The sequence below is a fragment of the Ursus maritimus genome, unplaced genomic scaffold (genome assembly GCF_017311325.1).
Source record: "Ursus maritimus isolate PB19 unplaced genomic scaffold, ASM1731132v1 scaffold_2, whole genome shotgun sequence".
Classification (NCBI taxonomy): domain Eukaryota; kingdom Metazoa; phylum Chordata; class Mammalia; order Carnivora; family Ursidae; genus Ursus; species Ursus maritimus.
In genome coordinates, this window is record NW_024424452.1 from 37,044,639 (window position 1) to 37,056,748 (window position 12,110).

A 12,110-nucleotide genomic window follows, 5' to 3' on the forward strand; every position below is an offset into this window, starting at 1 on the left:
CGTCAGGGTCGGCGGTCGCTGCTGAGCAGCCGGGCACACACACCAGAGCCCACGCTGCCAGTCTGCAGCAGGAGACACAGGAGGACACGGACGGCCACACGGGGTGTGAGAGGCCAGGCCCTGCACTTGGGGTTGAGGAGGGGCCGAGGTGGGGCGCACAGGAAGCAGAGAGGACGGAGCCCCGCGGACTGGGGGCTGCTCCCCAGATGGCCCACGTTCCACCCAGGAGCACGAGGAGGGCCAGGGTGGACGCTTCAGGTTTCTCATCCTTCCTCACACCTTTGGTTACTGTTTTCCGCTTTGTTACTGTGTTGTCCTCCTCCCCCGCACTGTGACTTTGTTGCTGGTCTCCCCCAGGGCAGAAGTGTGCCCTTCCAGCCTGGAGTCCAAGCACCTTGAAGGGATAATAAACCATTGTCCCCACACCCACTCCCCTGGGGAGCCCAAAACAGCATCCTTGCTCCGAAGTCCCTCAGCTCTCCTCTCTCCAGTTCTTTGTGTCCTCATTATTTTTTCTTTATTCAGAGGTAAAGTTTTCTTATTTTTCAGAAAACCAGTGCTCTTCTCTTGGCCATGCTGTGGGCCCTTGCCTGCATCTGTTGCCCTGGCAGGAAGACCTCTGGGGGCCCCGTGGGGTGACAAGCTGCTCCCAGAGGGTGAAAGAGCCCATTTCCTACTGGACACCCCCACGCAAGGAGGGTGAGAACTCATTGGAAAAGTCTAGATTGTCGGGGGTCAGGGAAATTCCCGGCTGGAAGAAGATGGCAGTTGAAGACATGGGGTGGGGGGCGAATGAGAAAGATTCAAGGACAGCAGGGCACAGAGGTGGTAGTGAGGGAGAAAGGCTGTGGGAGGGACTCTGAAATGCCACAGAGCAGGCACAGGGAGAGAGGATGGAGAGACCAGTGGTGTGGCAGCCAGGGGTGGAACACTGCTGTAATTTTGGGTGAGTGGTGATGGCAGGTAGGAAGTTTGGTCAGGGACAGGAGACACCACTTTCCTGGAGCTTGGCTGAGAAGGAGGGAGAGAGCTACCTGCAAAGGGGGAGCCGAGGGGGCTTTTTAGAAGGGACGGGCATGAGCACGCTGGAGAAAGGCTCTGTGACAGCGCACATTCCAGAGGAGCATGCTTGTGACAAAGGCCAACAGCCACATCCTTCTGTGCAGAGAGGCTGGCCTGTGCCGTGGCCTGGAGCACACAGGCCTGTGCTCAGTGGTTCTCACACCTGAGCTGCATCAGAAGTACTTGTTAACATGGGGTCCTTACCACACAGATTGCTGGGCTCACCCCAGATAGTTCCAATTCTGCAGGTCTGGGGTGGGGCCCAAGAATCTGAGTTTCTAGCATGTTTCTAGCTGCTGCTTAGGAACCCCACTTTGAGAACGTCTATGTGAGTTGAATCTTGGCTCCACCACCTATTGACTATGGAAAGTTCATGAATGTCTTTAAGTTTCAGGTTACCCCTCTGAGTAACACTTCATGGGTTGATGTACCATCATGAGCAGACTCACTCCTAAGATTTGTAAGGACAGGGACAGAGAACAAATGGAGCCTCACAAATCCAAATATTGAAACACTGGAAAATTGAGACTTGGGTTAGCAAACTCATCAATCTCTTCTCTTGCCTTCAGGACGGTGTTGTGAGAACCATGGTCACCCCCAGGCCACTGCACCTTGAGAGGACATGGCAGGTGTTCCTCTGAGGCTGCTTCCACAGCCAGGTCTCAATGAGACCACGGGAACCCCCAGATGGGACTCAAAAGGACTCTTTTCCACTGAAATGGAACTAGGTTCTCTACCAGGCCTCTAAGGTGAGAGGGTCTAATGTGGCAGAGAGCCACCCAGGCCCTGAACTGAGCTCACTGGGTCTACAAGCTGCCTTTGCACTCCTTGCAGCCTATGGCAATTTTTGTACCCTTTATTACAGCGAGTAAATGTCAGAGGGAAGTGGTGAGGGAGGCTGGGAGGGAGGAGGAGAGCCAGTTGGAGAGGGAGGCTGGGAGGGAGGTGGAGAGGGAAGCTGGGAGGAAAGTAGAGAGAGAGGCTGGGAGGAAATTCGGGAGGGAGGTGGAGAGGGAGACTGGGAGGAAAGTAGAGAGGGAGGCTGGGAGGGAGGTGGAGAGTGAGGCTGGGAGGGAGGTGGAGAGGGAGGCTGGGAGGGAGGAGGAGAGCCAGTTGGAGAGGGAGGCTGGGAGGTAGGTGGAGAGGGAGGCTGGGAGGGAGGTGAAGAGGTTGATGAATGGTCTGCTGGCTCTGCTTGCCCTTGTTTTTTTCCCTCTGTGGTTGGGTGCACAGAGCATGTGAAGCTCAGGAAAATATCCTCCAGGGAGACTTGGTTGACAGAGTAGTCGTCCAGCATGAACTTCATCTTGGCTTGCTCTAGAGTGTCAAACACCTGTTGGGAAGGAGGGAGGCCACGGTGGATGATGGGCACAAGGCAGGCAAGAGGAGGCAGCAGAGAGTGGAAAGAGGGAGAGTCTTGGGTGTGATGAAGCCCCCAAAAGACCCATCTCTCAGCTGCCCCCAGCACCTCCCAAGAGGTCAGTCCAAGGAAGTTAGCCATCTTGATCTCAGGGAAGGGCACTGGCGGGGCATTGTGCTAGCAGACAGAAACTCCAGCTGGATCTCGGGCTTGCTGTGGGACCCTGGGCATGTGGTGTCCCCTCTCTGGACCCGCTTCCCTGTCTGTGAAATGAGGGGGCAGGAGGAGCTGATCTGAGGCCCCTTCCTGCTCACACATCTTTATGTTTTATGAAATCCATGTGAATTTTGCCATGGGGACGGCAAAGAGGAAATGCTTTGACTGCAACTTTCACACAGTAAAGAAAACAAGTCACCCCCAGAAAGCTGGTGACATCACAGTTTGCTCCCTCTGATGCCCAGGTACACGCTCACCTTGGCCCAGCTGAGGTCATCCCCGGGCAGGTGGTAATGGACCATCCCTTGGTGCTCATCTTCCAGGACGCTGCCTGCACAAAGAGGACACCGTGTCCCTGTGAAGGCCAGGCTGGAGGGCCTGGGACCATGGAATCACGGCCCTCCTCCCAGGGGTCAGGGACGGGGAACTCGGCAGGAATGAGGTACAGACGCCCTCTGTGCAGTGGCCCTCACCTGGGAAGGTCAGGTTCACAAACGCCTTGAACTCCTCCAGCGCCTCCTGCTGCCCGTCGCTCCGGACCTTGGCCCGCAGGGAGTAGCCGCTGCCAAACTTGCTCTTGAGGTGCTGTGGGCTGCCCAGGCACTTGAACTGACCCTGCACCATGATGGCCAGCCGGGTGCACAAGGCCTCGCACTCCTCCATGCTGGAGAGAGGGGCAGAAGCCTGACACGGGGCCGGGGGATGCGGATGCCTGCCGTCCGTGTCGGAGGCTCATGCCGAGGGGCCGGTGTCGACGGCCAGATCACACTGTTCCTGAGTCCCATGTTCAGAGGGTGGCCCACATGGCTAGGCTGGGGACTCTGCTCAGGGACAGAAGAACCTGCCTCACCCGGCCCCACCCACCCAGCCCTCGTCCCGGCTCTTCCACTGACCCCAGAGACCCCGGCTCTACCTATGGGTGGTGATGACGATGGCCTTGCCAGAGTCACGAGCCCGTGCCACAGTGTCCCAGAGCAGGCGCCGGGCCACGGGGTCCATGCCCGTGGATGGCTCATCCAGGAAGATGACCGAGGGCTCTCCAAGCAGGGCGATGCCTGTGCTCAGCTTCCGCTTGTTGCCGCCACTGGGAGCAGGGGGGGAAGGGTTAGGGTGAATGGCAATCAGCAGTATCCCAACCCCCCTACACACACACACACACACACACACACACACACACACAGCGGCTTTCTGTTCTCCGTTGAGAAAGTGTCCCATAGCCCCTCAGTGGGCTTTAGTAACATGGCCCACCACCCTCCTGTGAGGTTGTATTGTGACTTGGCTGTCCACTCAGTGTATAGATCATGGCCCAGGACACAGGGGTCAGTCCACGGTGAGCACATGGTCCATGAGTCTTCTTTGGGGGTCTCTAGGGTGTTGGGCGAGTAAGAACAAAGGGCGAGTTTAGCTAACTTTTTTTTTTAAGATTTTATTTATTTATTTTGACAGAGAGGGAGAACACAAGCAGAGGCAGCAGCAGAGGGAGAAGCAGGCTCTCTGCTGAGCAGGGAGCCCGATGTGGGACTCAATCCGAGGACCCCAGGATCATTACCTGAGCCAAAGGCAGACGTTTAATCGTCGGAGCCACCCAGGCACCCTTTAGCTAACATTTTTTAAAATGAACACATAGCATTTACAGTGTGTGCGGGGCTGTTTTAAAGCCTTCAAGCGTTAACTCTTTAATCTTCAAAAGATGTGAGGAAGTTCGAAAACCTGCCTCAAACCAAAGCCAACAGGGAGGGAAGAGCCAAGGTCAGCAATTGCTGGAGCCCTGGGGATCTCTGACTTCCAGGTTCCAGGAGTGGGATGCTGCCAGCAACCTCCAGAGGGCGCTGCACACACCTCCAAGGAGTCCTGGGAAAGACGCTGTGTGGCCCTGCTTTCTAACTAACAGGACTGGGTTCAGATCAGTGGCAGCAGAGGACGGAGGAAGAACCCTCGGCCTCTCAGCTGAGCATCTGCAGGACAGATGCCCTAGACACAGCAAGATAAGGTAACATGCGCTTGAAATGCGAGCCTACCAAAAATCCGAGGCCCTTTGCGACGCAGCAGGACGATAACACCTGTGATGCTACCTGCTTGTCCTTAGCTACCTACCTGCCCGGGCCGAGTTTAAGCAGTGCCTCGGGGCAGCCCAGGCCACGGACCCATTCATCTACAGGAGGGGGCTGCCTCCCTCAAATCCACACAGTGGCATATGGACTGCACAGCAACCCCAAACCCGGAGCTGACGGCCTTGGCCTGCACTGAGGAGCGCCGGAGCAGCTCTCATTGGTGGAGGTGGCAGGTCTCACCTGTAGGTCTTCACCAGCTTGTCCACGTATGCATACATGACTAAGTCGTCGAGAATTTGTTCCACGCAGGCACCGATATGGTGCTCGGGGATGCCCCGGATCCGGGCGTACATGACCAGCATCTCCCGGCCTGTCATGTGGTTGAACAGGGCATCACACTGGGGGCAGTAGCCCGCCCACTGCTGCACCTGGGGTTGGAATGAAGCCCAAGAGGGAGGCACGTCAGAAGGAAAGCTGCCAGCCATGTGCGGGCCTGGACACCTGCCCTGGCATTGCCCCAGCCCAGGCTCTTGTTCTGCCTTGTGTATTTGCCATGTGGACGCACGTGTGACACGTGGGGGGAGTGGGACAACAGTGGCGTTAGGGAGCCCAGATGCAGTGCTCGCTGCCACTATGTGTGGGTGGCACACGTGGGGCTCTTCCTCCCGCCTGCCTGGCAGGAAACCTCAGTGCCCAGTGCCTTCCTGCCTCTCGTCACCTTACAAGTGTCTGGGCAGTAGAAGATGCTTTATTTCCCCCCCTTTAACAATATTTTCTATTAGACACATAACCCATAAGTAGGTTTTCTCTATAGAACACTCACAACGAAGACCGCTGGAACCTCAGTCAGGGTGGCATGTGCCTCTCGACTTTAGGCGGACATGGTTGTGTGTTGTTTTTGCCAAAACAGTATCCTCCCATATCTACCATTCTGCAAATTACCTTTCTAGCTCAGCATGATGTCTTTTTTTTTTTAAGATTTTATTTATTCATTTGAGAGAGAGCATGAGCACGGGGAGGAGCAGAGGGAGAAGCAGACTCCCCATTGAGCAGGGAGCCTGACACGGGGCTCGATCCCAGGACCCTGATATCATGACCTGAGCCGACGGCAGATGCCCAACGGACTGAGCCACCCAGGCGCCCCTCAACATCATGTCTTAAAGATTTTTCTTAGGAAATACAGGTCTACTCCAACTCGGTTTAACTGCTACTTAGCCATTCGGGAAAGACTTCTAGATTTTATTTAGCTGTTTATTTTTTTATTTTTATTTTTTAAAATATTTTATTTATTTATTTGACAGAGAGAGGCAGCGAGAGAGGAAACACAAGTAGGGGGAATGGGAGAGGGAGAAACAGGCTTCCCGCTGAGCAGGACCCTGGGATCATGACCTGAGCCGAAGGCAGACGCATAACGACTGAGCCACGCAGGCGCATGTGAGTTATTTCCAAGATTTGAACTGCCCTGGTTTGTGCTCCTGGTCAAGGGCTCCCCTGGAGTAGATGACAAAAGTGGTAGGATGCCATTCTTGAGAAATAACCAATGCTCTTCTTCCCACTGAACGAGGGGCCACTCTGGGCACCCCTGGCAGGGGCGGGGCACGCAGCTCTGACTGGACGCAGACGGGAAAATCGCCGGGATGGAGTGAACAAGGGGAGAACGCACCAGGACCATCCCACAACCAAGGGTGGGGCTTCCCCTGAAGACACCTGCCACCAGGAGCAACGTGCCAGCAGGAAAAACAGACTTGAATGAAGATGCGTCACGCCTCTCACTGCGGGATATGAAGATTTCTGGTAGGTGGCCTTCGTTGGGTGATTTAACCTGATGTCTCTTCTGTTTCTAGTTCACTGAAAATTGTTGAGAGTCATGAGCAGCGTTGTTGTTGGTTTTGGTTTGTTTGTTTTTTGTTTGTTTTGTTTTTTAAGGTTTTATTTTTTTGAGAAAGGGAGAGAGGAGGAGCAGAGGGAGAGAGAGAAGCAGACTCCCCCGCAGAGCAGGGAGCCCAATGCAGGACTCGATCCCAGGATCCCGAGATCATGACCTGAGCCAAAGGGAGATGCTTAACTGACTGAGCCACCCAGACACCACAAGAAGGCACAAATCTTGGACGTTTATTTCAGTTCACCTCTGGTTTGAGTCTATACGGGTTTTCTATCTCTTGAAACAGTTTTGGGGTAGAAGCCTTGAAAATGAAGGAATGTGATGTTCTTACACACCTGAGCCCGCAGTACATGGGGGCTTGGCTGGGGCGGCCATGGAGCCCCGCTCAGCACTCGGTGGCACCGTGGGCCAAGGACAACCCCTCAGTGGAGCCAGACAATTCTGAGGCTGTGAGCAGGGCTCACAGAAACGTGTGTCACAGCCATGGCTTGGAACACCAGCACGTCCTGATAAGAATATATCTCAGAAAACCCGAAAGAATGCTTGAAAGGACTTGTCCGTCCAAAGGGTGGTGAGCAGCAGGCCCGCACAGGGGGAGAGCAAGGAGTTTGCGGACAAGGTCAATGTGCACACGATTTCCAGGAGAAAGTGGAAGGACGGAGGGGCGGGCTTAACTAGACAGATCCCACGTTTCACATAGACTGTTGGGAGGTGATGTGCAGAAGGGTTGTGGGGAGACTGGAATCCGATTTCCTGGCAGATGTCATTTGATTTTACATAACACAAAGAAATGTAACATTTTTAGTCACCTGAGTTGATGGGACACGTTCGTACTTTCTTCTGCGTGAGCTTCGGGAAAGGTCTGTGGGCTGGAGGGCTGCTGACAGTAAGACCAGGCTCCAGATCTGCCCAGGACCAGCTGCCGTGTCCCTTCTCCTCTCCCTTCCTTTCTTCGTTTGTTTCTTTGTTCATTCCTCCCCTTCCCCCCCTTTTTAAAAAAGGTTTTATTTTTTTTATTTGAGAGAGAAAAAGAGCATGTGTGCGAGTTGCGGGGACGGAGAAGGAGAGAATCCCAAGCTGACCTCGGGCTGAGTGCAGAGCCTGACGTGGGGCTTGATCCCTGGACCTCGAGATCATGACCAGAACCAAAACCAAGAGTCGGACGCTTCCCTGACTGAGCCACCCAGGCGCCCCTGTTCCTTGCCTTTTATAGTGGCTTTATTGAGACACAACTCACATTCCATGCAAGTCACCTGTTGAATGTGTACGATTCTGTGCTTACTAGCATATTCAGAGGGGTGCAGTTATCATCACAATCAGGTTTAGAACATTTCATTTCCCCCAAAGAAACCCCATATCCTTTAGCACTCACTCCCCGTTGCTTCTAATACCCTCAGCCCCTGGCAACCACTCATCTACTTACTGTCTACAGATTTGCTTGCTTGTTCTCGACATTTCATATAAAGCAGATCATATAATACTCGGCCTCTTTAAAAAATTGTGTCTGAAGATTTATTTATTTATTAATTTTTGAGAGAGAGCAAGCAGGCAAGCAGAGCACAAGCCAGGGGAGGGGCAGAGGGAGAGAATCCCAAGCAGACTCCCTGCCAAGCAGGGAACCCAACATGGGGCTTGATCCCAGAACCCTGAGATCATGACCTGAGCCGAAGGCAGATGCTCAACTGACTGAGCCACCCAGACACCCCTTAAATAAATTTTTTAAAAAATTTAAAAGGGGCACCTGGGTGGCTCAGTCAGTTGAGCATCTGACTCTGGGTTTCAGGGTCAGGTTGTGATGTCACGGTCGTGGGATTGAGCCCCTCATCGGGCTCCGTGCTCAGTGGGGAGCCTGCTTCTCCCTCTCCCTCTGCCCCTCCCCCTGTTTCACGCTCTCTCTCGCTCGTTCTCTCTCTCTCAAGTAAATAAATAAAATCTTTAAAAAAAATTTATTTACATAACGTCTATACTCAACATGGGGCTTGAACTCCCGACCCCAAGATCAGAAGGCACATGCCCCTCCCATGGAGCCAGCCAGGCGCCCTGACATGTGGCCTTTTGTGACTGGCTTCTGTCACCGAGCATCAAACGTTCTAGGTCCCCCCACTTCGTAGCGGGCATCCGTGCGTCAGTCCTTTGTGTGGCTGAATGGTACTCCGTCGTTTGGATGGACCATGTTTGGCATCTCCACTCACTCACTGACCGACACTGGAGTTGTGAGTCCCGTTGCTGTGAACGTCTGTGTACAGACTGCTGTGTGGACATAGGTTTTCCTTCCTCTTGGGCACACCCTGGTCAGCGGCCTCGCTGGGCTGTGTGCTAACTTGGTGTTCCAGCTGATGAGTATTGTCCCGACAGTCTTTCTGCTGGACTCTTCAGTCCGTTTCTACTAAATGAACTCCTTGATGTGTCGGGATTTCCGTCCACCAACTTCTTCAGGGCTGTGTGTCCATGTGCTCTGGGCTCCTCCTCCTGCTTGTGGCGGCTTGTTCTCGGTCATGTGATTGTCGTTCTCGTTTTCCTTCTGTCCCCCGTACTGGCTTATCACCCCCCCGGAGACGACAGCGTGTGTCCTTGATTTAGCACTGGGCACTGTTTACTGGAACTAGGCCCTTTGACTTCCTTTATGCCCCCCTGGCCTGCAGCCATCACCGTCCTGTGCTGTCACTGTGGATGTATTTTAAACGTCAAAAGAAGACATTATTATTATTATAGCTTAATCAAAACCCATACATTTCCTTCTTTTTTTTTTTAATCACTTTTCAGTCCTTCCTGCATCTCTGAGCTTCCTTCAGGGATAATTTTCCCTCTGCCTAAAGATGGCTCCATGATTTTTTTTTTTTTTTTTTGCACACGTGCTGGTGATCAGTTCTGTCAGTGTTTGTTCATGTGAAAATGCCTTTTTCTCATACCTTCTTTTTACAGTGTGGCTTTACTGAGTGTATTATCCTAGGTTGGTTGTTAACACTTCCGTCATTTGTTGTCTTCTGGCCGCTGTCATTTCTGTTAAGACGTCACCTGCTGATCTGATTGTTGTTCCTCTGAAAGTGGGTCCCTTTAAGATTTCCTTCCTGTGTTTATTTTCTAGCATTTTTATTATAATATTCCTAGGGATTTATTTCGTGTAATTTCTCCTGCTTAGGGCTGATAGGAATTTGTTAATTTGTAATTCGATGTCTTCCATAAATTTTGGAAAGTCATTAGTTCTAGACATTAATTTTTCAAAGTCTGCATTGCCTCCTATTTGCATCCTTTCCTTCTGGGACTTCAGTTATGTGTCCGTGAAACCTTTTCACGGGAGCCTCTGTATCAGGTTGTCATATGTTGCCGTGTAACAAGTTACTCCAAAACTTAGTTGTGGTTTTTTGGTTATTTCATGGTTTCTGTGGGTCAGCTCGTAGATCTGGGGACAGCTTGGCTGGGTGGTGCTGGGCAGGCTCCGTCATGAGATGGCCCTTGGCCTCCCAATCAGGGCCGCATCCCTGGGAGCCTCCAGGATCCACCGCCCAACTCGCTCACGTAGTGGTAGGCAGGTCACAGGACTCCCGCGCCACTCCTCATGGTGTGGGCCCCTCCACAGGCTGCGTGAGCACCGTCAGGATGTGGCAGGTAGCTGCCCCCACAGTGAGGGACGTGCGGGAGAGAGTGTACCCCACACAGAAGCAGCAGTGCCTTCTGTAACCCAGTCTCAGGAGTGACATACCATCTCTCCTGCAAGTTTTGCTGCTGCCTGGACCCACCCTGGTCCAGCATGGGAGGGGCTGCTCGGGGTTGCGGGCGCCAAGATGGGGTCCCCTTGGGGCCATCTCGGAGGTCTGCCCAACGTTCTTACCTTCTGTTGGATAGCTTCTGCCCTTTTAACTCGCCAGGCTTCATTCTAAGTTATTTTTTTTGAAAGGGCGTTTTGTCTTTTATGCATGTATACCCGGTTAATTTTATTGTGTACCAAGCATTGCGTTTGCAAAATTGTTTGTAGAAATCATTTGAAGCCAAGGATGGTATCGTTTTCCCCCAGAGATTGGCATTGGCTCCCGTCAGGTGCCTGGGAGCATTGGCGGCTTAGGGCCCTGTCAGCCCCATTTCAGGGACTGACACGAGTCCAGGCCGTTTTGTGGTCCTTGGATGAGCTCGTCCACATGTGGCTCATCCCGGCACCTGGGGCACAGCCCTTCAGGGTTCCCAGTCTAAGAAAGTGTGCACTCGCCCTGAACTCAGCGCCAGTCACTTTAGCCTCAGGAGCAATCCTGGGCTCCCAGCTATCCCGGCCGGACTTGGTCACCTCCCTAGGCCTCTCCCCATCCTACCTCCTGCCTCATAAGTCTTCACTGTCTTCTCAGAAGGCTTTCTGGAGATGTTTTTAAAATTTGGTCCTGTTGTTACAGTTCTTGCCAGGAAGGGGGTCAGAGTAGGCAATCTGCCATTACCAGAAGCCTCCTTCATAATTTGTACGACAGTAAAAGAGTTAAAATGAGTCGTAAGTGTCTCACGGCCGTGAGAGGCTTACGTTGGCTATGGCTGTTCACCCCGGCTGTGGGCACCAAACACGAAGGGGCTGAAGATTCCGGAACGGGCCTACGTGGGTTCTTTGCTTTCTTTCTGAACATGATTTTGCTCACGGATGTTGAAGCTGGTCTGATAAATTCTGGCGACTCGATGGCTTGTGCTGTGAAGAGTACGCCCTCCATTATGCTGCCAGGTTTGGTCTCTCCCTGCGCCTTTCACGGGCTCCGCTGGGTGCCAACCGCCACCGCCACCGCCCTGTCACTCTCACCTTCCTGCACGGCCAGCACGCGCTGGCCATCAGAGCTCTGTGCCATGAGGGCCGCTGGGCCGGCACAAGCATTGGCGCCACTGGGCATTCATCGAATTGGTGCCAGTAGCTGAGGTGGAGGCCTCAAGAAGAAGGCGGGCTTTGAGGAGCTTGTGAGAAGGTTGGGTGTCAACAGGGAGGCGTCGGAGCTAGGCCATCTAGGAGGCATGCGCACGCATGTCTGACGTGCGGGACTGGGGCCGGGCTGAGACGTGGCTGCGTGGGTGCCCTCAGCGAGCAGGGGGTCCAGAGTAACCACTGAACTCAGGTGGAAGCAGCCCGTGTAGAGCGAGAGAGACAGAAGGCTGGTGTTGCAGCCCCGAGGAGCACCACAGCCTAGCGGGCAGGCGGAGCAGACCCGCCGTGGGCGTCTGGGACAGAAGGGTCGTGGTGGGAAGAACGAGAGAAGAGGGGAAGGCTGCAGCTCACAGGAGGCGAGGTTTGCATTATGAGAAACCCTGCCAACGGCAAGGAAGGCAACCCAGGCATCTCTAGGAGCCGCGGTGTGAGCGCAGTAGGAGCGGCTGGGAGACGGGACCTGGGACCTGGGAAGGTGTGGGAGGGACGTCCAGGGCTGTGAGCAGTGGACACTGGAGATCATGGGTGGGAGCTCAGAGAAGAGGTCTAAGGTAGGGCCGTGGGCTGGAGTCACGTATAAACCTGATAGGTGGGGTTTCCAAAGACCAAGAACACCCCAGGCCTGTGTCAGATCCCCAGGTGCATTTCCACGCC

At 53.7% G+C, this 12,110-nt stretch overlaps 1 protein-coding gene across 1 annotated transcript in view; it reads right to left on the reverse strand.

The window, feature by feature from the left end:
- Window positions 1-2: 2 nt before the first annotated feature.
- Window positions 3-12,110, reverse strand: part of LOC103668787 (ATP-binding cassette sub-family A member 17-like) — a 49,732-nt gene continuing 37,624 nt past the window's right edge. The window contains exons 20-25 of the mRNA XM_040634450.1: window positions 4,930-5,117; window positions 3,552-3,722; window positions 3,112-3,302; window positions 2,896-2,969; window positions 2,333-2,395; window positions 3-62 (exon numbers count right to left, since the gene is read on the reverse strand). Coding sequence (XP_040490384.1) covers window positions 3-62; window positions 2,333-2,395; window positions 2,896-2,969; window positions 3,112-3,302; window positions 3,552-3,722; window positions 4,930-5,117 — 747 coding nt within the window. The remainder of the gene's footprint in view (window positions 63-2,332; window positions 2,396-2,895; window positions 2,970-3,111; window positions 3,303-3,551; window positions 3,723-4,929; window positions 5,118-12,110) is intronic.